The sequence below is a fragment of the Vanacampus margaritifer genome, chromosome 13 (assembly GCF_051991255.1).
Source record: "Vanacampus margaritifer isolate UIUO_Vmar chromosome 13, RoL_Vmar_1.0, whole genome shotgun sequence".
NCBI lineage: Eukaryota > Metazoa > Chordata > Actinopteri > Syngnathiformes > Syngnathidae > Vanacampus > Vanacampus margaritifer.
The window spans coordinates 3,830,298-3,856,926 of NC_135444.1; the positions used below are offsets into that span (position 1 = coordinate 3,830,298).

A 26,629-nucleotide genomic window follows, 5' to 3' on the forward strand; every position below is an offset into this window, starting at 1 on the left:
TTTAATCATCACACGATCTGCTCTATCAGCTGAGCCACAGCTGGAGAAGAATGACATTTTAATTTAAGATGTAAGATGATGGTCGGGATGTAGCAAGACTGCTATTATCAGTTTAACAAAAAAAGGTGGTATTGTACTGAGAATACAGTGTATAAATATGCCTTCTTTTTTTTGTGTTAAGGTTGTTTTATAATGTGATTGTGCAGCTGTATCTAACATATTGTCCCTGTAGTGGCGACATCTGCGACGATAACAGATGGTTGAGCTGAAAGTTTCTTCCTCTTGTAAGTCTATTGTTAGATACGTTTCCCTCATAACAGTTGTCAAGTGCTCATGCGCATGTGAGGATTTGTGGTTTAGTGGTTAAAAAATGCAGTTACACTATGACCAAAAGGCCCCAAAAGACCCAAGTTGAATTCCATCAACAGCCAGAGGGCTACGGGTTTACAGCTCAGCTCATTTGTGATGTGCCCTTGAACCACCAGCTGCTTCACAGGCCTTGGAAAGCTTCCCACTGCTCCCAAGTGTCACACATTTTCTGTGCTTGCTGTGTTTACCTTTGCGGTGGGTTAAACACTCAGGCCACATTTTGAGAATATATGTGGAAGGGTCATGACTTATGCACGGTTCATAACTTACTTTTTAGGCTTGTAATTTGCTGCAATATAATTGAAATCTGGGAAGCACGATGTGTTAGTCTTGTGGCTGACACATTTGCCTCACAGTTCTAAGGTTCTGGGTTTGAATCTAGACATTGGCCTTTCTGTGTAGAGCTTATTCTCTCTATACTTGCGTGTGATATCTGTGCATACTCAGACTTCCTCCTACAAACCCAAAACATGCATGCTAAGATAATTGAAGACTTGAAATTGCCCAAAGTCAAGATGATCAGTGGTGACCATTCCACCTGTTATATGATAGGCTCCTGCCTACCCGTGATCCAAATAAGGACAAGAAGTATTGAAAATGAAGAGATTGATGAATGGAACCGAATGACAGTCGTACTTCGTATTGCAGTTCACTTTTTGCAGTATCACGTTTCATCTGACTAAACCTTGGTGTTGTTGATGCAGTGCTTTGAAAAGCACATCTTGCAAATCTTTTGGGGTATTTCTCGACCAGCTTTGCACATCTTGAAAACTGAAATTTTGCTCATTCGTCTTTGCAAAGTAGCTCAAGCTCACCCAGCATCTTTGAACCTCAATTTCCAAGTCTTGCCACAAATGTTCAATGGGATTTAAGTCTGGACTTTGACTGGGTCCTTCTAACACACCGTCTTAGATTCAAGCCATTTCATTATAGCACTGGCTTCATGTTTAGGCTTGGCTAAAATCAACTATAAATGTAGACATGCTTGGACATCCATGAATAATGTTGCTACTTTAAGGTAATGTCTCACAGACTAGATACAAATACCTTGTTTTCGTCCTATATTTGAGCAGTGGTCTTTTCGGAAGCCATCAGGAAGGCTATGTTTGACAGACACTTCCGACACTGTAGTTTGTTTATGGAGAAAGGAAACCCAATGACACATCATGTTGGCAACAGGGGAGATAAGTGTTTGGACCCTCGACTTGAGTTGCTGTAATGCTCATTTTTAGTTATTGAGAAACTGTGGAAATTAAGTTCATACAAGATTAAAACAACTAGCGGTTGATGTTCATACATTTGAGATTCAATGCACTTTTCTATTCACAGTTGCAAAAACTTTAAAAAAAAAAAAAAAAAACTAGCAGAAGACATAGACAAATACGGTGGGGCCTTTAGCTTTCAGACTCTGAATTCATGGCAGTAGCCACGCTCTTCACATTATATTTTGTGTCATTTTCCAGAACTTTTGTGTGTGCACCCCCCCGGTGAATAATGCAGACAAGAGAAAGCCACCATTTTTGTAGAATAACCCACGATAGAAGACTTTCATAACACAAGAATTAAGAATAACTGTAGTTTACAAATCCAAGTTTTATTCAGTGACATAAATGAAAGTATACCCACTGAAGGACATTCTTGCACACACGTGTACATTGCATACATATGAAGAGAGTAAACAGAAAAAAAAAAAAAAAAAAAGAGAGTAAACAGTATGTACATAAACATTTTATGTCACAAAATTTGAAGGCAAGAATGCAATCAATGATTCACTGATTATTTTTTACAGTGAAAAACTATGATTTGTATATACTGTATGTCTTAATGGATTACATAAAAGTTGTATGTCAACTCTGAAAGGGTCACACATCTGTCTGTGGTTCTTAAATTAACTTATGGTTAGCCACACATGCACAAATTGTTTCTTGCTCTTTGCCAAATCAAAAAGTTTTGAACTCAACAACTGTGAGGCCTGAAGAAAGCAAAACGTGTAGGTAAGCTATTATAAAACATTGACAAATCAAGGAAAATGTTACTCACGCATACATGGACTAATTGCTGAATGCAGTTACTCCTGAATATCACCCTTGAATATACATTTACATTCCATTACAAATAAAAAACAATAAAAACAAAAGAAAAGCAAAACAAGGATATACTATTGGCGTAGGTAAAAAGGTACAGTATGCAAATGACAACAACAACAAAAACGGGTGTTACCATTTAACAAAAACACACACGAACACCAAAAAAGTTGTAGTAAACAGTGTTGGGTTCCAAACAGTGATCTATATTACAGTTTGTAGGTGAACAAAATACAAAAAACACACAGGAAAATAAATGTTTCAAAAATACCCATGTTGTTGTAACCCTTAACATTCAAACAACCATTAGTGCATTTGTGCTAATTACATTCAGGCTAAAGGAGACTTTGATAACAAAATACTATAATATATACATACAGCATACTGTACAGTAGTTCACATGGCAGTGATAAAGCACAGAGGGCCGAATCCAAAAGGATTGAACTGTCACACATGGCAAAGTATAAATGCCAAGGACACCGTAGTAGAACAATATCAGAAAAAGACTCCTTCGGTCAATAAAAAGATGAGATTAACAGTGTAAAAGAGACGGTCAGAAAGCTGAACTTCTCATGGACGTCTTAATACTAAAAACCATACCGATCACCTCAGTATCTAGGAGTTTATGGACATAAGCGTAAAGAAGATTAAGATGTAGTGAGCGCCTACGGAGAGGAAAACTTAATACTTTGTCCTACACTCCCAAAAACGTATTTACATGTTTGTTTGCTTTTATTTGATTTTATTATTGTTTTTAATGCTAGAGCATACAGGAGGCTTTGATACAGCTTCTGACATGAAGAGAACACTTAAAGCAATGGTTATTACAACAACAAAAAACGGCTAGTAGTTGGCAGCAAAGTATAAGAGATCAGCCAGGTCCATGTTGCAACAAGCTCTTTTCCTCAGTGTTTTCAACAGGTTTGTGAATAATGATGAAACTTAGCTATATTCTAATGCTAATTGCTGCAAAACGGAAACAGATAGAAATATTATTTTTTTCCTAATGAAAGAAGATACTCTAATGTTTCATTTGGTAGGTTCTATGTTTTTATGGCAATAGAACACAATATTCTGTGGACCTTGCAAAATCAGTCAAAATCCAGTAAAACAGCCGGGAGCGAAGGGGGTTGCTTCAGTAAAAATGACCGGGAGTGAATGAGTTCAATACAAGCAAATAGCACCGGTGCTATTTGTGTGCAATCCCTTAGTGGATTCGGCCCGAGTGTCAAATAAAAAATCTGAAATAGGTGGTGTTAAGTGCTACATTGTACATGTTTCCAACAGTCTGAGAATTTAAATGAAAGTGATTCACTCCCTGTCTGTTGCTTTGGAAGAACAGAGAGCAAATAACGTCCAGCATGAGCACCCCACAGACCCTGTGGTGAAACAGCAAGCCACATAACTCCACAACTTTTGGCACTCAGTCAAAAGTGTAACATCTCCAACAACAAGAAGCCCTGATAAGTTGACTCTTCTCAAAAAGTGATTGCCTCCATCCGAGGCCACGCTCCACATCTGCCAATGCCTCAGATACCTTCGCACAGTGTCCTTTCACAGTCCTCCATCTATAACTGGGTGGTTTTGAGAGAGCGTTTGGTCCTCCTGTCTCTGCGGTGAGCAGCAGGGAGGTGGCAGTAACGAGGTGACAGTCTTTTGGGCTTCCTCTTGAGGTGACGTGGCATGCCAGGGCCTGGGGGGGCTGGTAGTCAGGCCTCCTCCGCAGTAGCGTCTATTCCAGCGTAAGTAAAGTTCTCGAAAAGCGCCATGTTCACATAGGCCTAGAAAAAATATATGCATGTTTAAAAAAGTTTTTTTTTAATCAAAACTCCTCTTTTGTTTGTTTAATTTTCAAGCAAATATTACAACCTATATGTAATTTTTGATAGTGGGCGTGTCAAGTAAAATAACCACAAATGAGACTGAGCTTCTTCTTTACCTTCCTGGCCTCTTGCATTCTGTTGAGCTGCACCGAGACTTGCGAGAAAGGGGGTCTTTCATATGGCCGATCCCTCCAGCACTGTTTCATGAGCTCATACCTGGAGATGGACAGATCAAGTTGACTCATATGATGAGAATAACGGACTGAATAAAGATGGAAAACAAGACTTACACTTCATCGTCACAATTCTTGGGCTTCTCCATCCTGTAGCCTTGTGGTAGTTTTTCATAAAGCTCAGCACATGTCATACCACAGTATGGCGTGCCACCTGACACACATACACAAAAGCTATCATGAAAATGTTTTGAATCCACAGCTAATATAAAAGGCTGTAATTGAAGTGGACAATTATGATTCAAGTAAGACTGAGTTTACTTACCTAGGCTTACAATTTCCCAAAGAAGAATTCCAAAAGACCACCTGAGAACAAAGACAATGGAACTGTTAGTCGACTCTGAGTCTGGAGGTATAGATCCTAATTGGCAGTATAGATCCTAATTGGCAGACACAACTTTTGTGCCTTGGTTGATCTGAATCTGCTCTGCCCCACTGTCATATGGTGTTCCACAGGGATAAATTTTGGGGCCACTTTTGTTTTTGTTGTATTTACAGCAACTGGATTCCGTCTTAAAAAACAACAACATTCTATTTCCTTCTACAGTCTCGTCTGGAGGAAATCAAGGCTTGGGTAGCAATGCATTTCTTGAATTTCAATGAAAAGAAAACAGAATTTATGGTGCTTGGTCCCATTGTTCATCGCACCCTGTTGACTTGGGACTCCTGGCGCCTTTTCTAAAGCAGCCTTGAAATTTGGTTTTAAAAGAGATAGCGATTAGATAGCGATTTTAAATTGGACCAGTAAATTACTGCTGTTGTTAATTTCATCATTTTCAATTTAGGAAAATGGCTGAGATAAAACATCTCCTTTCTCAACGACACAGTAATCCATGCCATTGTTACGTCCCGGCTGGATTACTGTCCAAAATGCTGCTGCTCGCTTCCTAACTCAAACCTCCCTTTACTGGCTCCCTGTACATTTTGGAGTTCATTTTAAGATGATTTTATTTGCTTTCAAATGTTTTAATGCTGTTGTCCTACCTTACATTTCTAACCTCCTCCACCCCTACGCACCTGCCTGTTGACCAAACACTACTGGAAGTACCAAGGACTAAGCGGAGAATCAGAGGGGATCAAGACTGTTTCGTTGACAGTCCCTCTCTGCGGAATGATCTCCCGCAAAAAGTTAGGCAAGCGTCCTCTATGTCCATTTTTAAAACTTTTCAATCTATGTCTTATGACTCAGCATGACACATTGTTTTAACGTTTTATGGTGTTGAGTGTTTTCATGTGTTTAATTTATTGTTTTTAACAACAATTCTTGCCTTATACAGTGTAAAATCTGATAGGGTTAGTATTGTTGTCATATTGCATCTACTTGGTTTTATTACATCTTCAAATCCATATTTTTGTTAGTTGTTTCTCTGTGTTTATTTATTCAAATAATGCTGATGTTCACAAATCGCTCCGACTCAACAGGGAGCTTTTGCCCTTCTTCCAACTTGTTTTTCAGTGCATATAAATAGTTTCCAGTTGACGTACCAACGTCTGCTAAATTATACCCAAGACTTCCTGGTGGTGCTTATCACACTTAACACACTACTATCATCCCGCCAGCGGGATGATTTGTTGTTCGGTCTTGACAGCCGTTTTCTGTGGTAGGCTGAAAGAGTTGAAAGCTTACGAGAGGGTGAACTTTTTTAGTGCCATCATATGAACTTTACGGAATTGTTTTTGGCTTTTCCTAATGGCTGCACTAAATACTAGTTACTAGTATTGGGAAGGTTATTTTATAAAAGTAATTAGTTACCGGGCAAAATAACTATTTTCATTACTTGAAAAAAATGCTTTATATATATATATATATATATATATATATATATATTTGTTTTGTTTTTTTGAGTTTTCAAAGGACATTAAAAATAAGTAGATTGACCAGGTAATTCTGCATAAACTTCAGTATTTATTGCACATAAAATGACAAATTGAAGTTTATCCTGGTTCGTGTAAATAAATAAGCTCCGATTGGCTACCATGACTGCCAATCATGAATATTGGCGCCTGCTGATGATGTCATGCTACAGGATCGAAGGAGAAATTACGTTAACACCCTGTGTACGTCTCCCTCCTTTTTCATTCAAAAACATTAACATATCTGTTTTAAACAATCATAAAAATGTAACTGTATTTTATATGGAGAAAAATGAATCATGAATCATCAATTGGAGCTGTCGTAATGCGACATCATTGGAAGGCGCACAGGATCCAGATTAAATCTTGAAGGCCGATCATACCTGATACACAGATTTACAAATCTCTGATCTGGTTCCGACAACGGAGCTCTTCCCAACCAGCAGCCTTTTTGTGGTGCCAGAGTGCGTTACGATTATGCAGTAGTTGACCCAAACTAATAAGTCATTTGTAACGCAACGCATTCAATGTACAATAATGAAAACGGCGTTTCAAATACGAGAACAATAATTAGTTTGATTGCTCCGTTAATAATAATTCTAAAAATGCTGCTGCCTAACACCGATAGTTTCAACGGCGTTATTCCCAACACTGCTAGTTACCCATGTTAACACGTAAGCTTGCTTTTCCTTTCTTGTTTCTATTGTTGGAAGCTGTAATTGTTACTTACACATCACTTTTGGTTGTGTACACACTGTAGTTCAGAGACTCAATAGCCATCCAGCGAACAGGCAATCGACCCTGAATGCAACACAATATCATGATGATGCTTAAAGGTTGATGACGTAAATTGTGTCCTCACATATCAAAAATCCAATTAACTACTAATCTATTAATACATTTTCTGATAACTTCAAAGTTGATCTATCTACAGTATCGCCACACTTGTTGGACACATGATTACGCTAATAAGAAAACTTGATGAATAAAAAATGTAAGTCTAATTCAAGTCAAGTCATCTTTCATGCAAAACTTACCATTGTCTTCTTAACATAAACCTCCTCACCACGGGACAGACCAAAGTCTGCGATCTTTGCCACAAGATTGTCACCAACAAGAACATTTCTGGCAGCCAAATCTCTGTGAATGAACTGATTTTAAATGAGTAGAGAAGAAGTTACTAAGGGAACATTGGCAGCAGAATGTATTGATTATGAGCACAATGTTAAAATGTTAAAAAGACAGCACAAATTAATTATTAATTTGTGCTGTCTTTTTGAAGAGCTGCATTCAGATCCAGTTCTGGAATGACCCAAATACCTTCAAAAAAGTCTATACACGCATTGTGATCAACTTCCTCACACTTGCTGTCTTACCTGTTTGTCACTGAGGTAATGCATCCCAGTCGCCACATCAACAGCAAACTGCAGTAACTGTTGCGATGTGAGCGTCGAGGCTGTGCCATGCTCCTTGGCAAAGGCAGGGTCAGTCTCCAAGACACGACTCTTTCGCAAGAAGTCTAGAAGGTTACCATAGGGAGCATATTCTATGGCGATATACAGGTAACCTGGGACAGACATAAAGATTCTCTTCAGTAAAATAGCAGGGAGACAAGCGTGACAAACAAATTAACTGACAATCCAAATCAGATTATTGCTAAACTTGGTAAAGATAGCGTCATAGGGGAAGTTAACCTCCCAAAAATGTATTGACATTAATATGTTCTATGCAGCCCCACTAGTCTAAATACGGTATTCTGGTTAATATTGCATTAGTGGAATATGAGTTATGCAGCAAAATCCAGGAATTTTTAGCCCATCTCAGGGGGCGGCCATTTTGCCGCTTGCTGTCGACTGAAGATGACATCACAGTTGCTCTGGGCTCAGGCAACAACCAATCACAACTCACCTGTTTTCTGAAGCTGAGACTTGAGCAACTGTGATGTCATCTTCACTCAACAGCAAGTGGCAAAATGTCCGCCTTCTGATATTGATGAAAACTGCTGCAGTTTGATGCTTAGCTCATATTCCACAAATGTAATATTAATCAGAATGTCATGTTTGGACTTGTGAGGTCACATATAACACATTATTGTCAAGAAATGCTTAAAATTTACTTTCCCTTTAACTATTTGTAAATGGCATCTGAGGTTATTCATGAAAGCTTCAAAGAGCTCAGCCAGACTCTCTTAACTGATGACAGCTTCCAGCAGAACTCCTGAAGGTCATCAAGACATCCTATGCTTGTTGTTTGTGTATTTCACGAATGGGCAGTAAGACGGGGGATTTGCTTTGCAAGTCTGGGTTTAAACCTCAGCTCCGACCTTGCTTGTGTGGGTTTTTGCTAGGTAACTCAGGCTTCCTCTAACATTGTAAAAACATGCATGCATGGTGCTCATGAATCTGAATGAAAATGTGTCTCCACATTGATTGTCTGGCGACCATTCCAGGGTATAAACAGTTTCTCATCCTAAATCAGATGGGATAGGCTCCAGCTCCAGCGACCAGGCAGATGCTCTTGTGAATAATTAGCTTTTTTAGATTAGATCTTGCAGTGTCCTCCTTTATGTCAAAACTAACTAATTTCTTTTAGAATAGACTCCTATTAATAAAGTTGTTAAAGAGGTATAAAGGTGTTCTTTGCTGCACCCGCCTTCATTCTTTGGACATTTAGAAAGATTTTTGACCCAATAGAGCCAAGGTAATTGGTAAATTACATTCACACACACCAATGGCCGACTGCTGCCATGCAGGGCGCTGCCAGATTCCGTTCCATTGGGAGCAAATTGGGGTTCAGTGTCTTGCTCAAGGACACCCTGACATCGTCAACAGGCTGAACCCACAACCTTACGGATGGGAGACGACCACTCAATCACTGAGCCATGTCACCCAGGTAGCACGAGTCAAAGTTTAAATCAATACAGGTTCAGCCCATACAAGTCATAAGTTTAAACCAAAGAAGTTGAATGAATAAACAAATGTTGATCAGTACAGAAAGATCAAAAAGACCCAAATACCATTTGTTTCGCTGTGCTAAACAACAGGGGGCGGATGTTTAAAGGGTCACTAAGAACATGTTGGATTGAATGTATATATTTGAAGATTGTAGGCTACTCTCCATTCTGCCATTTATTATTTTAATTTTTTTTAATTTTTTTATTTTACAACAAAGCATTCTATGCAAAAGATGTGGTAGGGAAACGGATTCGCATGTTCAGCTCAATCAGAATGGGGTCAAAGAAACATTATACAGTAAGATAATATACGGATGATGTAATGATCCCAAAAAAATTGACAGGGTCCATCAAGGTGGAATTCATGTGCACATGACGTTACAACAGAAAAAAAAGCTTGTAAAAAGATATTTAACTGACCCTATTTATTAGCCTTCATAATCTACAAGGCTTTCAGTGGATTTGAAAGTTTATCATGTGTCACTACATGTTTCTGTGATTAATATACATGGTGAAACAAATAACAAAAGGAATAAACAGTTAATCACATTATAACTGGTTTCGCTTGATTGTGATGAAACATCCATGTTTATGTTACACTAACATTGCCACACATTCATTTTAGAGGCCACTAAAAAAAAAGCTCACTAGGTGTCAGGCCCTCACCTCGGTTCTCACAAGCTCCAATCAAGTTGATGATGTTAGGATGCTGGCCTAGTTTACACAGCACTTCCAGCTCCCCTGCAAAGTCTCGATGGTCATTTTCTGAGGCAAACTCTGCAGAGAGATGAGAAGTAAATAAATGCCACAAAAACAAACTTCATCTGCATTTGAAATACAGCTTTGTATTTGTTTAACTGATTGTCACCTTTCAGCATTTTTATGGCTGCGCTCATCTTGTTGCCATCCTTCTTGATCATTGCTTTGATTACCTAGTTGTGACATTATTGTTAGCTCAGATATGTGGTCACACAAGTAAATTAGGAAGAAAATATCATTTTCTCACACCTGTCCAAAGTTACCCTCACCGATGACGTCCTCAAATTTAATGTCTTCCCATTCCAGGATGGGATAAGTAAGGGGCTCTGGGATGGGCTTAGGCCTTCGGGTTAGGGTCAGAGTTCCGGAGTTAAACTGCAGAATTGTTTCCTCACCCTGTTGATGTCAGCAGAGCAAACATATCAAAGTGGTGTGAGTTAAATAAGATTAGACCAGCATTTAAGAATGCCTTAACTTTCTGAAATTCGAAACACAACAAAACATGATCAGTTCCTTACCGATCCAGACTGGTAGGTGAATGTGCGACGACGGTTGAGTTGATTTTTGCGGATTAAGAAAAACACAAGCAGTGCCAGCAGGATGGCCGTACATGTGACCGCCACAGAGATCACCACTGCCACCAACAGCTGGTAGTTGTCCCCTGCAGGTCTCCGAGCCACACCCTGGGTGGTCGGTGTTAAATTTTCCAGGCCTTTTTTTTTTTTTTTGCACAAGAGAATAGCATAGAGACAGGGAGAAAAAATAAGGAGCAGATGACTTTATAGGCAAAGGAGATAAATGGAGCTTGTCATACTATCCTGAGTAGATCTATCTCTCTGAAACCCGTGTGGGTGGTCCAGTCTAATACTTGGAAAACACAAAACTGTCCATAAATGCATTGAAGGAGGTTTTCACTTGACAGGTAAGCATATTTTGCTAAAAAATAAAAATACAAAACTGCATTATGTTTTTGTACCCTAGACTGGATTAGTTGACTTAGATTTGAAAGTGTCTCACCCTTTGTTAGTATAATAACTTAGCAAAAAGCTCTAAACCACATTAGTCTTTAAATGCTGTTGTGTATATGAATTTTTGCTTCAAATGTTTAGTTTAGAAACCTTTTGGACATTTGTTAGATTTTATGTCTAGTGAGCAAAGATTGTGGCCATGGTGACGAGTTGAAGTGAAACTTTTGGAAATCGATTTTTTGTCTCTCATCACTCTGGGGCTAATTGCTCCACTCTAGTTGACGCAATACACATCAATGTTAAAAGGCTATTGATTTCCACCGATCCGTTCGGACCAATCACAAAGCAACATTGTGTTTGGGGGCGGGATATGCAGCTAGCTTCAAAAAGGACTGTAGAAATTTTAAGGAAAAAATATAGTAAAATAAGAAAATTATTACTTCAAATAAGCAAAATTATCTGCCAACAGAACAAGAAAATTTTACCTAAATTTACCTGTAAGATTTCGAAAAATAAGAAAATAGTAATAGGTCCATATCAACCACTGTGGTCTTGAAAATAATATTTTCAGACTAAAAGCAAGTAATGTCGACTTTTTTCAAGCTGTAATATATATATATATATATATATTTTTAAATACATTTAAATACAAACACATCTCCCATAATGACATGGGGTATTTTGCCATAATGCCACGGAGTAATGACACAATTGCATATGAGCATGTCAATACCTCGTGGCATTATGGCAGAAAATGAAATATTTTTAGCAGAGGTGGGCATTCTATCAATATTAACAGAGAGGTCCGGCGTGGTGTTCACTATTTAAAAAAAAAAAGTACAGTACTGTAAGTGCTGCTTTGAACACCCCCTTTTTCTTTTATCGCTCAGTTCCTTAGACCCCAAGATTTGATTTGGCAGAGACATCTTTTGTTGAATTACAGGTATAATTCTTTATTTCTTCGTTTCCTCCTGTTGACATTATTTTAAGCATATAATTTATACATGTATTTAAGACAAGTTTTAAAATGTCTGAAGTCCTCTTGTTTATGTTTAAAGCTGCTGAACGTAGAATATTCAATTTTGAATCGCTACTGCCACCCGCTGACAAAAATGAAGCAGCACATACACTTCACTTCATTATGTCACATCCGCAGACAGAGCGCGGGAAATTCAAACCCGAATCCAGTCTAAAAACTATTGGCCAGAGGCTTGCAGAAGTACCCATTGTGAACAGCTAAGATGTTAATCTACTAATTAGAAGACATTTCAGTCATAAATGTAAATATATTTTGGGGGGAAAAGTTCCATGCAAATTTAAAAAATCATTAATCATGCCAATTCTACTAAGTACCCTTACCAAAAAGTAGTATTCTTTAAGTACATAATATAGAGTAAACTTAAGTATACCTAAGTTTATTTTTTGAGTGTACTTATTCTTGTACTAAAAGTAAACTTTAAGTAAACTCCTTGGGACTAAATTGGAACATTTTAGTATACTTAAAGTATACTTAAGTATATTAATAAGCATACTTTCAAATATATTTTATAGTGTATTTAAGTACACTATAAAGTACATACTATACTATACTATACTATTCTATATAGTACATACTTGAAAGTATACTTTGTGGTAAACTTATGTCCACAGTTTAGTTTACAGCAAAAAGCCCAGTGATAAATTGACAGGGATCAAACCAGCGAACACTGGTACTAAATGTAGTGACCCTTACCTCTAGGCTATCTAGCCACCTGATCGTGAGGCCTTTATAAATAAATCTAACCTATAATTTTGGTGCCTTTTAAGTATATACTAAAGTATGTAAACTTTTAGTATATGTTTAGTATACTTACAAGTACACTTAACATTTACTTGGTGGAGTATACTTCCAAAAAGTACAAGAAAAGTAAACTGAAAGTATACTCTCCTAATTTTGAGTATACTTCAAGCATACTTCAATACTGTAAATGAACAGGGAGTCCTGGAGTTGCGTCGTACGCGACCTACGTCGTTTCGACTTTACGGTGTCCGTGCCTCGTCCGTAGCACCTTCTTTTTTGTTAACTTTCCACAGTAATCATGCCATTTTAAAGTTATTTAAAGTTGTGTTGTTGTTACCTCCAGCAACTGTCATCCATCGAGCAAGTCGGCTCACCATCAAGCGCGTCACATTTCCGTGTCTAAGTTTGAATTAGCTCCACTCTGCCGTCCGTCAGCAATGAATGTCTGTGTGAAACATGAAATATTGGTTCCGGTGCCTTCCGCGTCGCGCAAATATGTTTTTTAAAATTACGGTGCAAAATATTTTGATGTAAATATCGACGTTAACGGTGAAATCTGACTTAAGTCGAAATTCGGGTTACATCGCAAGCGTAGGAACGGAACTCCGCCATAACTCGAGGACTCCCTGTATAGGATCGTATGCCAAGAAACGTTTCTTAGGAGTAGTAATATGGCGGCTTCAAAAGTCTTGGCCTATCGGCTATCCAGTAATCTATACAGATCAGTGGTTGGTCGTGCGCTGTAGTTATGACCGCGTGCAGATACTATATGTGGCAACATTAGCGACAAAAAGAATAGTGAGATAATAAACAATGTCAAGCAGAAAATAGTGGGGACAAAGTGTAATTTAGCATGATGGAAGCGTGATTAAAATAACGATTGACGGAGTGGCGACTGACTGCGCTCATAACTAGCGGCTATAATTCAGTGATGACAGAAGCCCGGTTGAAATAATGTTGACGGATTTACGATTACAGTTTGTTTCAGCTTGAAATATTGACGTATTGACGATGACAGAAGGGCGTTTTTAACGGTTGACGATTGCCGAATGACGGACGCTCAAAATTCATTGATGGGCCCACCTCTGGTATTAAGCATTTAGCCTACGTTTTACCAATATGTTTGAACAACTTTACCAATTTGTTCACTTGACTTTACAGTACATTCGAATGACATAGCCCAGTTAAAACTGTTTACTCCACATTGACAGTTCAAGCCTTCAGTAGCCAGATGCCAGATGTTATTAGTTTTTAGTATGTTATACCAAAACGATTTTTACGTTGAAGATGTTATTTTTGTATTGAATCTTACCAACTTACCATCTCCATGTGTAACGGCTTGAACAAATTTGCTCCACTCTCCTGGCACCTTGGAAAAAGCCCTCACTCTGAACTGGTAGAGTGTGCTGCCGTTGAGCGCTGTAACATCTTTTGTTGTCTTGTTCCCATCGTCTGTGTCTAGCCAAATGTGTGGGTTCCCCTGGCCGACTGGCTGGTACTCAATGACATATTTCATGACGCCTCCATTAATGTCCTCGGGGGGCTGCCACCTCAACTGGATGGCTGACAGGGACAGGGACAGGGCCTGGACGCTACGTGGGGGTGATGGACCTGAGACAAGAACATGTGACACTTGTTAGGATCATTAACAGTGATTGAGTATTGCACATGAACCACATAGAGCAGTGGTGTCCAAACTCGGTCCCAAGGGAGGGAGTCCTACAAGTTTTGGATGTTTCTCTTCTCCAACACACCTGAAGCTCATCAGCATATTCTGCATAAGCCTGATAACGATCCTATTCATTGGAACAGGTGTGTTGGAGTAGGGAAACATCCAAATCCTGCAGGAATCCGGCCTTCGAGGACTAAGTTTGGACACTACTGACAAAGAGTACAGTATGTTGCTTCAAAACAAATCTCTCGGGTCTGTTATTCTGGAAACACGTTGGGCATCCAACTACTTAACATGTCCTCAACTCACCCCCGGTTTGCGGGTAGAGAGGCTCCGCAAGCAACCAGTAAGAGCCAACCATGCTCAATAAAATCTAAGGAACTCTTCTCCAGCCATTATTTTTGTAAATACATCATAGCCAACATTAAGATAAAGATTTAATGGCAGCTTTGCTCCTTTCCAACCTAATTTGAATGACTAGTTACCCTGGCTGTTGATGCGGATGTGGTAGGGTTTGGAACGAGGCCCCTGGGTGCCACAGTTGATGAGGCGCACCACCACCGTGTAGTCTTGTTGATACTCCATGTTGTAGAACTTTTTGGACAGAACATTTAACAGGGTGGTCTCCTCCAGGAGTTTCTCACTGTGGGGTGGCGGCCCGAAGAGCTGCACTAAAAAGCCACTGGCTGTGTCGACATTAATGCCACTGTTGCTGGGCAGTCGCCATCGCACAGTCACATTGCGACCTTCCACCAAGCTGATGTCAATCTCAGGTTGAACTGTGGGCTCTGCAGTGACAGAGAACACAGGATGAACTGATGGGTACTAACGGCCTTGTGCATTTCACCCAATTAAGTTTCTTTCTTTCCTTAGGTGTACACTTAGACACAGTGTATTCCAATGTATTCTCACTTGGATCACCCTTGTTACCACATTAGTGGCTTTATTCACAAACTTCCTCATAACACACCAGAGTCAAAACAAGTCATTGCATCAAACGAAACACTCGAAGAGCTCAGAGACAAATAGGTGGCAAGGCCGAGACAATACTTGACCGCTGTACTTATGCTCTGCACTTCATGTGCACGGTGATCCATGTGAAGATGACAAACGTCTTGGCCAACTTGTTACTGAGCAGACACTAGTTTCCTCCACACATTCCGCTGAGAATTGATCAATATTTCTAAGTTTTATCAGCACAGACAAATCCATTTGAAACAGTTTGGGAATCATTGATATTCTGGACTGCACGATGTAACGATCCGTAGTATGGAACCGTGCCACAAGGTGGCGTCTCTTTGTTTTTGTTATGCCTATGCAGCACTTTTTCATTTTGCCGTCAGTGTATTTAATGCTTTGGACCTGAGCGGTCGCATGCAGAATTCTACGCTTGATCGTGACGCGTGGTAGCGTCAAGAAGCCGACCTTTTTCCTATTAAAAAAGTGAGTTACCTGTGGACTACCAGACTGTCTTTTGCTCTCTATTTTTTTGCTATCCAGCAGTGCCATCCATGGCTGGTCAGCCGCCGTGTGAAGCACATTTAAATGGAAAACAGTAAAATGTCTAGTAGGATGCCCCATGTTTAAACCTGTTTTATATTTGTAGCCAGGCACAACAAAACCATATTGACATTTCAAGTCAAATTGTCGATCACTTTCTGTTTGTGGGCCTTACCAGGACAATCAGTCTCCATGATGGCCTCCGGACCTGGAGCCCCTTCTCCTCCCGCGCCAGGGCGAGTCAGCTGGACCCGCACACGGTAGCGTGTTGAAGGCTCTAAATTCATCAGTGTGATGGGCTCTTTGTCACTATACACTGGATTGAAGTACAAAGTAATTATAACACTATATTTCATGACTAGCTCAATGAAGTACTGTTGTACTCTAAACTCTGACTTATAATTACTTGCAGTAGAAGTAGATTTCATAATGAATTATATCTTTACCGATAATGGAGGACCAAGAATCTCCATTCTCTACAGGCTTGTAGAGGAGTGTCGTGGAGACAATGGGCCCGTCTCCTTTGTGACAGTCCATTGGCATCACAAGCAGCTGCTTGCTCCTCTTTTCCAGCAGTATGGGAGCAGTGGTGGGCACTGGTGGTTCTGAAGAAGAATGAGATCAAACCTGTACTGTCACGTCCTTCTCTTCCCCTTTATTTGATTACTGATTATTCCCTTAGACAGACCTTTAATGGTAAGATTGAATTTACGGGAGTCCTGGCCACCATTGGTTGACACCCTGCACTCCCATAATCCTCCTTGTTCAGCACTCAGACGTGGAATCTCAAACATGGCTATACTTTTATTAGAATTCATGACAGTGTGTGATGCCTGAGGGTAAAATGCATGAATGGTGAAGACACATAAAACATGTTTATTATAGGCAATGCTGCTGTTAAAAAGCTTGACTGTGGAACCTCAAGGTTGTTCCTGGATGCTGCTCTAATTTACAATATTCATTATATTTTTCTTCTTTTTCACCTTTATTCTTTCAGTCCTTTTAAGAAGTGTGAGAAAAAGCCACAAAAAAACAAAAAAACAAATATAAAACAAAATGTGCCAATTAATGCTTTCAATGTGCCAACTAATGCTAGGTGGAATGAGGTCTCAAGTGGCATGTTGACGTCTTGCAATCTAACTCACTCATAACAGCCACCAAAATTTGTGGCAGTTTCTGAAACGCATATCCCTTCGGGTGTTTGAATTTTGAGGTACAACAGTGATTCTCTTGGAAACGTGAGGAATGGTTACATAGAGAAGCTTGATAGATTTGAGGGTATTCAATATGGGAACTTCAAGTTTCATACTGGCTTTGGACTTTCTGGGGAATAATTGTTGGGCTTACCTTGAGCACGGTGCTGTCCAACTTTCGGAGCTCAATGCTGTTATGACTGGGCAGTGGATTGCCTGTGGCTGAACAATAGATCGTTGGACTCGAATTGAGATTCCACTCCAAATTACTATCCAAGTCCAAAATCTCTGGGGCCCGGTCTGGTGAGAGAGAAGAGAGGTTGTAGAAGATGAAGGAGAAGAAGAAGAATTTTAACAAAAACATTAGAACACATTTTTTTATCATTTACTTAATGGTTTAATCATTAATTTAACAGTCAATTCAGAATCAGAAATGGGGGGACTTATTATTTTTTTTAATCATTTTGTTTATCGATTCAATTGTAGCAAGAGCTCGCCCTGCTAGTGGACTGGCCTAGTACATGCTAGGTGACCCAGTACCCAGCCACTGCCGGCAGGCACCAAATCCATAACAAATGGGTGGGTTGTGTCAAGGACGACATCCTGCATTAAAAAAATTAAATAAACATAAAAAAGCATGCACTGACTTGCCATCGGCAACCCTTGATCGGACCAACTGGAAATTGCAACAATATAATCATGATATTTAAAAAAGTTTGATATTTTATTTTCTTGATTTATGTGACTGATATAATTCCAAATTATTTATTATTATTATTATTATTATTAATTTTATTTATTTATTTATTTTTTTTACAATTTGGACTCTATTAGCTCTTAATCAATTTGTTGCCACATATTGGACATTTCTTTAATGCTGCTGCTGGCCTCTTCACCAGTTATGTGCTATGTTTTCAACAATTCTACGGAATAACTCTATTCCGGGTAATCAATCAATCAATCAATCAATCAATCAATCAATCAATCAATCAATCAATCAATCAATCAATCAATCAATCAATCAATCAATCAATCAATCAATCCATCAATCAATACATCAATCCATCAATCAATACATCAATCAAAACTTTTACTATCTTTGTGGGACCATCACATTAACATAATGCATTTTCTAGCTCCTTCCCCTAACCCAAACCATGAAAAATGAATGCCTACCCCCATTCCTTACCCTAACCTCAACCATAACCCAATTCAAACCTAAACTCTAAAACTAAGTTTTGACCCTCAAAAAGAGGTCTAAACTTGTGGGGCCCAGAAAAATGGCCCCAACATGGACGGGTGGGCCCCACAACTCTGTGAAATCCCGAAATGTTGGCCCCACTATGTAACAAAAACAAGACCACACACACACACACAATAGAATATATGGATTCATTTATTAATTAATGCAATGTGCCTGTTGCATGCATTATAAAAAACATCCTCAAACAACAAACACAAAACAAACACACACAAAAATGGCACTTCAATATATTTGGCAGGACTATTAAGGAGGACCAACATAAATACATGTTGTTGATTTTATAATATTAACTGTTAAGAATCTACCAATTGAGACAGACTCAACATACTGTAAAACTTACCAGATTTTTCACAGTTTGGTCCCCTCCATCCTGTGGGACATTGGCACCCACTAAAGCGATTGCACACGCCTCCGTTCTGACATCTACAGCTTAGCCTGCAGTCTGGTCCATACATGTCATTATGGCATGCTGACAATGAAAAAGAACCAAATATGGATACAATAATTGTAGTAAAAACTGAAACAAGCACAGTACATTATTGAATTATATTCCCATTATTCAGTGCTGATCAAGTTAAAGTGTGCTTACCCTTCTCACATCGGTTCCCATGCCAGCCGGTACCACAAGAACAACCATAAGGGTCTGGTAAGCAGAACCGCAGCCCCTTGCAGTCTAATTCTGAACTGCATGACTCTTGGCAGTTTCGGCCAAACATTCCTTCTCTGCAGGCTACAAACCATCAGAGAAGCATACATGTGTGTTTTCTTAAACTACTAGGAGATTAATTTCAGTATATTTGGGGTGCATATTTTGACCCCTGCAGTCCAGTCAGAAATTCTCAGATAACAAATGGGGCCAGATTTGCTAAAGTTTTGAGGTGTGCAAAAATCTAAGAATAGATCTACTAATTGGGCGGAACCAGGATTACATCTGCCAAACACCCAAAAGTGCAGTTCAATTTGCGCACTCAGAGACGAAGATATTGAAAAAAATATTTCATTTAGCATGCGCAATGTGATTTATCAAACCTAGGGCGACTTATTATGGTTACTTTTTTGTATTTAAATAGTGTCTGAAAGGTAGATGCAAAAGGTGAACGCACGTTTGAAATGGCAGAAACAAAAAAATTTCAGCAAAGCATTGTTGGAACTTTTTAGTGATCTAAGGGCTGACTTGGGCGGCAGTCACAAGAAGGAGTCATGCCATATCACCTTCGACAAAACTCCTGTCAACTCTGCATTTCCTTTTATCTGGCTTATTTCAATTCACTGTGACGATTGGTGCTGGCAGCTTCATCAACAGCAATTCAGCAGTTATTCAAAGTGTTAAACACAATGTCGTGCAAGTCAATCACCGCACACTTGTGGTGAATTCAATCATACAAAACATGGCTTTTATGCTTGCTGGCTTCCCCCAAAATGATCAGCGCAATAGATTTTCTTTATGTAACTCGGTAGTATGTTTCTTTTGCTAACATTTCAAATTCCATCACTTCAAACTTTGTATTACTACTTTGTACTATCACCCCATCTCTTCATGAGTACCAACCTGTCTCACAACGCGTTCCCATGAATCCAGGAGGGCAGATACAGTCTCCATCCAAATCATGACACACTCCACCATTGAGGCATTCTGGGCAGTCTTTGTCACAGTCAGGACCCCATTTCTTATTTGGGCAAACTACAAAAAAGTTTTTTTTGTCATAAATTACAACTTTCAAAACTTCATCCTACTAAATTCAAATACAATGTTTTGGTTTCCTTTTGTCTAACTGCATCTGATTCTGGCTTTAAGTATATAAACTAGTGTATTGTATTTTGGCCCGCTTTTTCTGAATTATTATCAGATGTTCACTGAATCAAATTATGACATACAATGCACACAGGAATTGAGAATTTACAAGAAAACTGAAATCCTGAAGCGGAACAGATGGCGGCTGGAAATGTCTGACTAATGTCTCTTAAGAATAATAAAGTACAGCATGTGGACAGTATCCTGCAGTGATTTTACACCTCATTCAATGCGGGCAAAATCAACTTTCCTCTATGTTTCACTAAATCTCAACTGTAATAATAGCAACTTTTAATATTGGACAATATCCATACTGCAGATCTGAAACTTTACAATACTGTACATACAGACGCAACATTGCAAATGTACCTACATTATACAATGTATGATGCAAGAAAAAGTCTTATGAGTATTGCGAAGAGGAAAAAATGCATTAAGTTACAGATGCATTTATTGTTGTGTTTATAGTGAAAAGTGGTATAGAACTGCACAAACAAAACAGCAATCCAGCAATATTGGCAAAAAAATCAAATCACAATGAATTCAATTCACTGCCATATTTCATTGTGCGAACGTCACGTTAAGGCCTAGATACACCAATCTGACGTCGGCCAGATGTGACTGACGCCTACCCCCTGTGGTACCGGCCCAGACGTCGGCACGTCGCATAGAGAAATGACGTAAATACACACCGTACCGACCTCGACTCTTACGTTCCTTTAGCGCATGCGCGAGAAGTAATTCTCTTACATACTATTGGCGGCGGTAGTCATTATTCCTAAAGGCAACCGGGCCTAGAGGCAAAAAATGGTCCAGGCTTTCCATCAGTACTGTTTATCCGCGTTTGTCACTTCCTCTTCTTGTCCCGTGCACTGATTCGCTTGCTAACAGCTAATGGCAGTGATCAAATGCAGTAATTGTCTTGTTACTATGTGTATTTAGCTCCCTGCTTTCTTTCTGTCCTTGTTGAGTCATTGTCGCTGTCACACCCATGCCATGTCCCGTCGTCATCATTTCCTTGCTTAGCCGTGTTCCTGTTTGGTTAGTTGCTTTGACTTGTGTTTTTGGATATTGTTGATTTTGTTATTTTCGCCAAGTACCTTGTGCCTTTTTCTTAATTAAATCCCCGTTTTGACTGCAACTTTGCCTGGCTGCTTTTGCTCCCTGCATTTGGGTCCTCCACCAAACTCCAACCTCCTGACACTGATCAGACGGCGCGTGCCAACGGCCCAACCCTGTCCGACTCCCGACGTTGGATTTGTGTATCTAGGCCTTTAGTACATAATCAGTAATCTGCTCAACCAACAGCAGAGCCATACAGCTACACAGTAAAATCGCCAGTGTTAGATTAACACTGAGAGTGTTAAATCTAACACTAGAAAAGTGTTACTTTTCTTTTCACACTTAACCAGTGCTACTCCAACACTGTATAGTGTTAAAAATCTACACTGGTAAACACTGAGTATTGTTGAAAGTACTCCACACTAGTGTCAGTGTTAAACATTTATACATTTATAGAGTATTATTAATTGTACTCCAATCTGTGTCTTTGTGCACATTACCTTCAGGTCGCATGTCCACAGACAATGGAGACAATTTACAGTTGCCAGGTCGACACAGAAACACACGTTACTGATTTATTGAGCATTATAGCTGTAAATATATTTTATGCACTTGCTATTACATGCATGAGCAAAGTGTATGTTGAATGAGCATCTGTCTGCCAATAAAAGTATTGCTACATCTGGTGCTCGAGGTGCTCAAATCCCTTATGATGGGGTGTGCTTCTGTTTCAGCGGACATAAGATCGGCATATGACAAACCTCTGACAATGAGCCTCATCCAGGCCCCGTGAAGAGGACTGTCCCCCACATAGCTGGCACTGTAGATGCCTTGATTGGCCATAGCTGCATTCTCTACTGTCAACACAGCGGTGCGGTTGACCATGTCGTTCCAGTGAGTCATGTAATAGTAATTTCCTACACAAAGTACATTGTTATTGACATAAACTTCAATGTATGCTGCAACAGGATGGGTTTTTCTTGTAAAAAATAAATTCAAAAAAATAAATTCAAAAATAATAATAATAATAAAAATAGCTGGCATACCGTTGTACTTCCAGGTCACATCCCTCTTTTGGGAACTCAGGAGTACCATGCTGAGGTGAACTGTTTCGCCTTTGTTAGCAGTCATTGTCAGGTGAGTTGGGACAAAATTTGCTGTAAATATCACACATGCAGTCGTTTCTTACAAATGAATCTGAAATCAAAAGGCAATCCTAACAAGATAAAAAGTGAGCGCACCTCTGCCGAAGTTGTTGATCATTGTGACCGTCTCAAGCGGAGGAACTTCCTGAGCTGATTCACAGTAAAATATACCAATGTTATCCAGGTCTCGGAACTCTCTGGCCACTATTTTCTTGTTTCGCACTTTATGCAGTTTGAAGTTTGGCATCTTTGGGAAGATGAGGATTTTCTTGTCTCTCTTAATATCCAGTTCCACGTGTGCAGGGTTGCGCTCTCCGTTAATACATGAGATGGAGAAGCGATTCACTTGGATGACCTCTGCCGTGGATATCATTGTTAAGTCAATTACAGCATCTGTAAGACATGAGTTTATTGTTAAAGCGATCCACTACTCTGCTGTAAGCAACATATTTACATATTTGATCAATTGCTCTACAATTAGGAAATGTATCCTTGTAAACCAGAGGTGGGCATCGATGACCGGAGGCCTGCAGGTTTTGCTTGTTGCCCTTCTCCAACACAGCTGATATATGATCAGCTAATCAGCAAGCTCTGCAGAAGCCTGATAACAATCCTATTGATTGGAATCAGCTTGTGTTGGAAGGGAGAAACCTCCAAAACCTGCAGGACTCCGGCCCTCGAGGACCGAGATTGCCCAACTCTGTTGTAAAGGCAACATGGTGACTGAGGGTCTAAATCTCTTCCTCTATGCAGGCCTGGACTGGCAAAAAAATCGGCTCTGGCAAGCCAGCCCGACTCCTGACCACCCCTGGCTACCACGTACCTCTACTACTGATGTTGATTGTTTCAGTTTGCTGTCTATTTTTTAAATTGATCAACGGGCTGCTGCCTCTAAATTATGAGCTAGGTCTCTTTGGGTAAAATGGAGCAAAAGAATAATCCGCATCGGCCCACCGTGCCTCTGCCCAATGCCAGATGGCCAGTCCAGCCCTGCCTGTGTGTATATTTGCATGCTGTAGCTTTTGTAGCTTCTTTTCTAGCACTCTGTCTTTCTCCCACATTCCACAAACATGCATATTAGGTCACTTAAATACTGTTATCGTTGTGATCAGATGTACAGTATGATAGCTAATCCATGCATTGTACTTTGTTTTATTTAAGCAAGAGAATATAGAGAAAAGTTATATTCTAAAGATGACTGAAAACATTAATTAATTAAATTAATTAAATTAAATGAATTCCTTTAAGAAATTATTGGATTCATTTGTGTGTGTGTGTGTGTGTGGGGGGGGGGGGGGGGGGTAATATTTAAAAAAAAAAAATACTCTGTCCTCTGTCGATCACTCACCCCAATCTCTCTATCACACTATTTATCTCTATATGACACACACAGGTACATGATATGAATACCTGTACTGTGAATGTTTACACCTGATTTTTTAAAGTGGAAGTCAACCTTAAACATTTCTTGACAATAACATGTTATATTTAACCTCACTAGTCTAAACATGACATTCTGATTAATATTATCTTTGTGGAATATGAGTTAGGAAGCAAAATCCAGCAGTTTTTATCCATCCCAGGGGGCCCATTTTGCCACTTGCTGCCGACTGAAGATGACATCACAGTTGCTCAGGGCTCAGGCAACGACCAATCACAGCTCACCTGTTTTCTGAAGCTGCGCTGTGATTGTTACTTGAGACCTGAGCAACATTAATGTCATCTTTAGTTAACAGCAAGTGGCAAAATGGCTGCCCCCTGAAATGGATTAAAAAGAAAAGTCTGCTTGACTCATATTCCACCAACACAATATTAAACAGAATACCATATTTAGACTAGTGGGGCTGCATAGAACATATTGTCAAAAACATATTTGGGGGTTGACTTCCCCTTTAATGGAATGTATAGTGCACATATACATGCCTAGTGCCTACCTACTGAGTGAGCTGTCTTCCATACCAGCCACAAGATAATAACCACTTGTACAAAATAACAAAATCAATACAAGAGCAGTATTAAATATTCTGAACTGTAAATAATACGTTTCAGTTTCTGTTGACACATTCAGAGATCCATTTGACAATATATTCATTATTGTTGTTGTACTACATCAGTTTCACATGATTAAAATGTGGGAAAGTTTCCTCCTCTTCTTCTTGAGAATTAAATGGGTCAGTTCCCCACATTGTATTAATGTGCAGCTGATGTAGGCTATAAATTCAAATTAAGTAAATTCAAATTACTTTTCTTAAATATAGCTTGCATTGGTATAGAAGAACTGTATTGCATCATAGGCAGAATCGTTAATGCAGTTATTGTATTACATTATATTCTTATTGTGCAAATGGTCAGAGAATGTGCTAGTATGCAAAAATAGTTATGACATAAAAATACATAACCCTAACCCTGTATAAAAATGTATTTTAACAAAAAGTATATTAGCAAACCAAAGGATTTCTCACAAACCTCCTGCATTGTACACTAATGAAACTATCCTGAAACAATATCAGTTTATCCAACATTCCTTAAACCACAGACCCACAGAACAATGCCAGGAAACGTGGATGAGCTTCTTTTCTCTCAAGAGGGTTCACATTTTGCTCCAGATTTCTCGTGACTTAAACAAAACATCCGTACCCATTTTCTGAAACGTTTAACCTCACCACGACATTTTACTCTAAATTTTAGCCCATAGGTTTAACTTACCAATAAATCAATATATAAATTGGCATTAGCTATACGTCGATAGTTAAGTTTAAGATATAAAAGCGTTCCTTAATTGTCATTCTTACCTGACAGATCCACGATGCACAACAACCACAGGCACACGATCTTCATACTGTTTGGAATCCTCGGTGACAACAGGTGGCTGTTTGTAAATAGTCCCCTAGTGTGACTTTTAATTACTGAGAAGAGCTGCCAGTCGTGTATGTCAAAAGCAGTGGCCATGCGTCGCAAGCTGAACGCAGCGCCTTTTTACGCATACATCGGCGAAATGTTCCAATCAAAAATAATTTCCTGAAAGAAGTTATTTAAAAAAAAAATCTTTGCTAACAGCTCTCCTGTATCGATTGAAACCAAGCAGACCAACTCGCAGTGTGACTCCGTTTTCACTGGGTGGGAAAGGAAGGAAAAGCGTCACAGACAGCCGACTGCCGCTGGCGCTCCATAGCGCCTCATTCTCTTTAATGTTGTTATGAGTTTAATCGTTTCGCTCTCTTTGAACATTCTATTTGCTTCAAGTGTGAATGCATCTGATGAAGGGAATGATTTTGTTCAGAACTTGATAGTGATGATTGTTACTAGGGTCATTAGAATGAACATTTTAATGCATGCTGTATTAACTCTGCAGGACTTGTGCATTTTGATGTGAAAAAAAAAAAGAAAAAACAGTTGAGGATTTCTGCACGTCAGAGACTATGATTATGATGTTCATGCATCAACACAATATTCAATTCCCTACAGTACTCATAGTTTGTCACAATATCAATAAATTTGTTTGAAATGAAAACACATTCTGCTTTTGACTAAGTTGATTTTGTATCATATTGCTGCTGCAGGTTTTTCTTTTCACAGATACTGAAAACAAGCATAAGATTTATTGCAGCTGGTGTCATGTTTTGCCAAATGCAACATCTTTGTTGTTTCACTTCAATGAGTGGTTCACTTTGTGCAGCCTCAGAGTCCATACTCCCCCTACCCCAACTCTGAGGAAATAATGAACAATATGATTGTTGTGTCTACCATTATTTTGTCTCTGATTATTTAAAAGGCTAACTTTGAAATATCCACTCACACACGCCTTTGCTCATTTACTCGGTAATAAGTGTGAGACTAATTCGGTGTTTTCTTTACGTTTCCTTGCGACTTCAGACAATTAACTATGAGTTGACTCTACTCCTTATTGTTTGAGATTTCCTGTTTTCAATTTCAGGAGTTCACTAGGGTTTCTTCAGCCTTAAAGGAATACTTAGCTATATGGTAGGTTCCATACAAAAAAAAGTATAAAATAATCAAATTCTTTGCAGAATAATAATTACTGTACTGCATTGTGTTGTAATTGTGTTGTATTAAACCAGTGACTCTTAACCTGGGTTCGATTGAGTCCCAGGGATTCAGTGATTCAAGGTCAGGGGTTCAGCGGAGGTCAAGACACACACCCGATTTGTGATGATACA

General features: G+C 39.2%; 1 protein-coding gene across 1 annotated transcript; it reads right to left on the reverse strand.

The window, feature by feature from the left end:
- Positions 1–1,931: 1,931 nt before the first annotated feature.
- Positions 1,932–25,732, reverse strand: tie1 (tyrosine kinase with immunoglobulin-like and EGF-like domains 1). The gene is made up of 24 exons (XM_077585127.1): positions 25,244–25,732; positions 22,548–22,844; positions 22,353–22,463; positions 22,068–22,223; positions 20,002–20,133; positions 19,042–19,182; positions 18,793–18,921; positions 17,343–17,488; positions 16,684–16,828; positions 16,442–16,600; positions 16,171–16,311; positions 14,981–15,283; positions 14,144–14,434; positions 10,594–10,787; positions 10,325–10,471; positions 10,185–10,248; positions 9,983–10,093; positions 7,740–7,930; positions 7,401–7,514; positions 7,094–7,164; positions 4,775–4,815; positions 4,567–4,663; positions 4,393–4,492; positions 1,932–4,234 (listed from the first exon to the last, which is right to left on the reverse strand). The coding sequence occupies exons 1-24, from the start codon at positions 25,398–25,400 to the stop codon at positions 4,163–4,165; spliced, it is 3,510 nt and encodes a 1,169-aa protein (XP_077441253.1). The 5' UTR covers positions 25,401–25,732; the 3' UTR covers positions 1,932–4,162.
- Between the last annotated feature and the right edge of the window lie 897 nt (positions 25,733–26,629).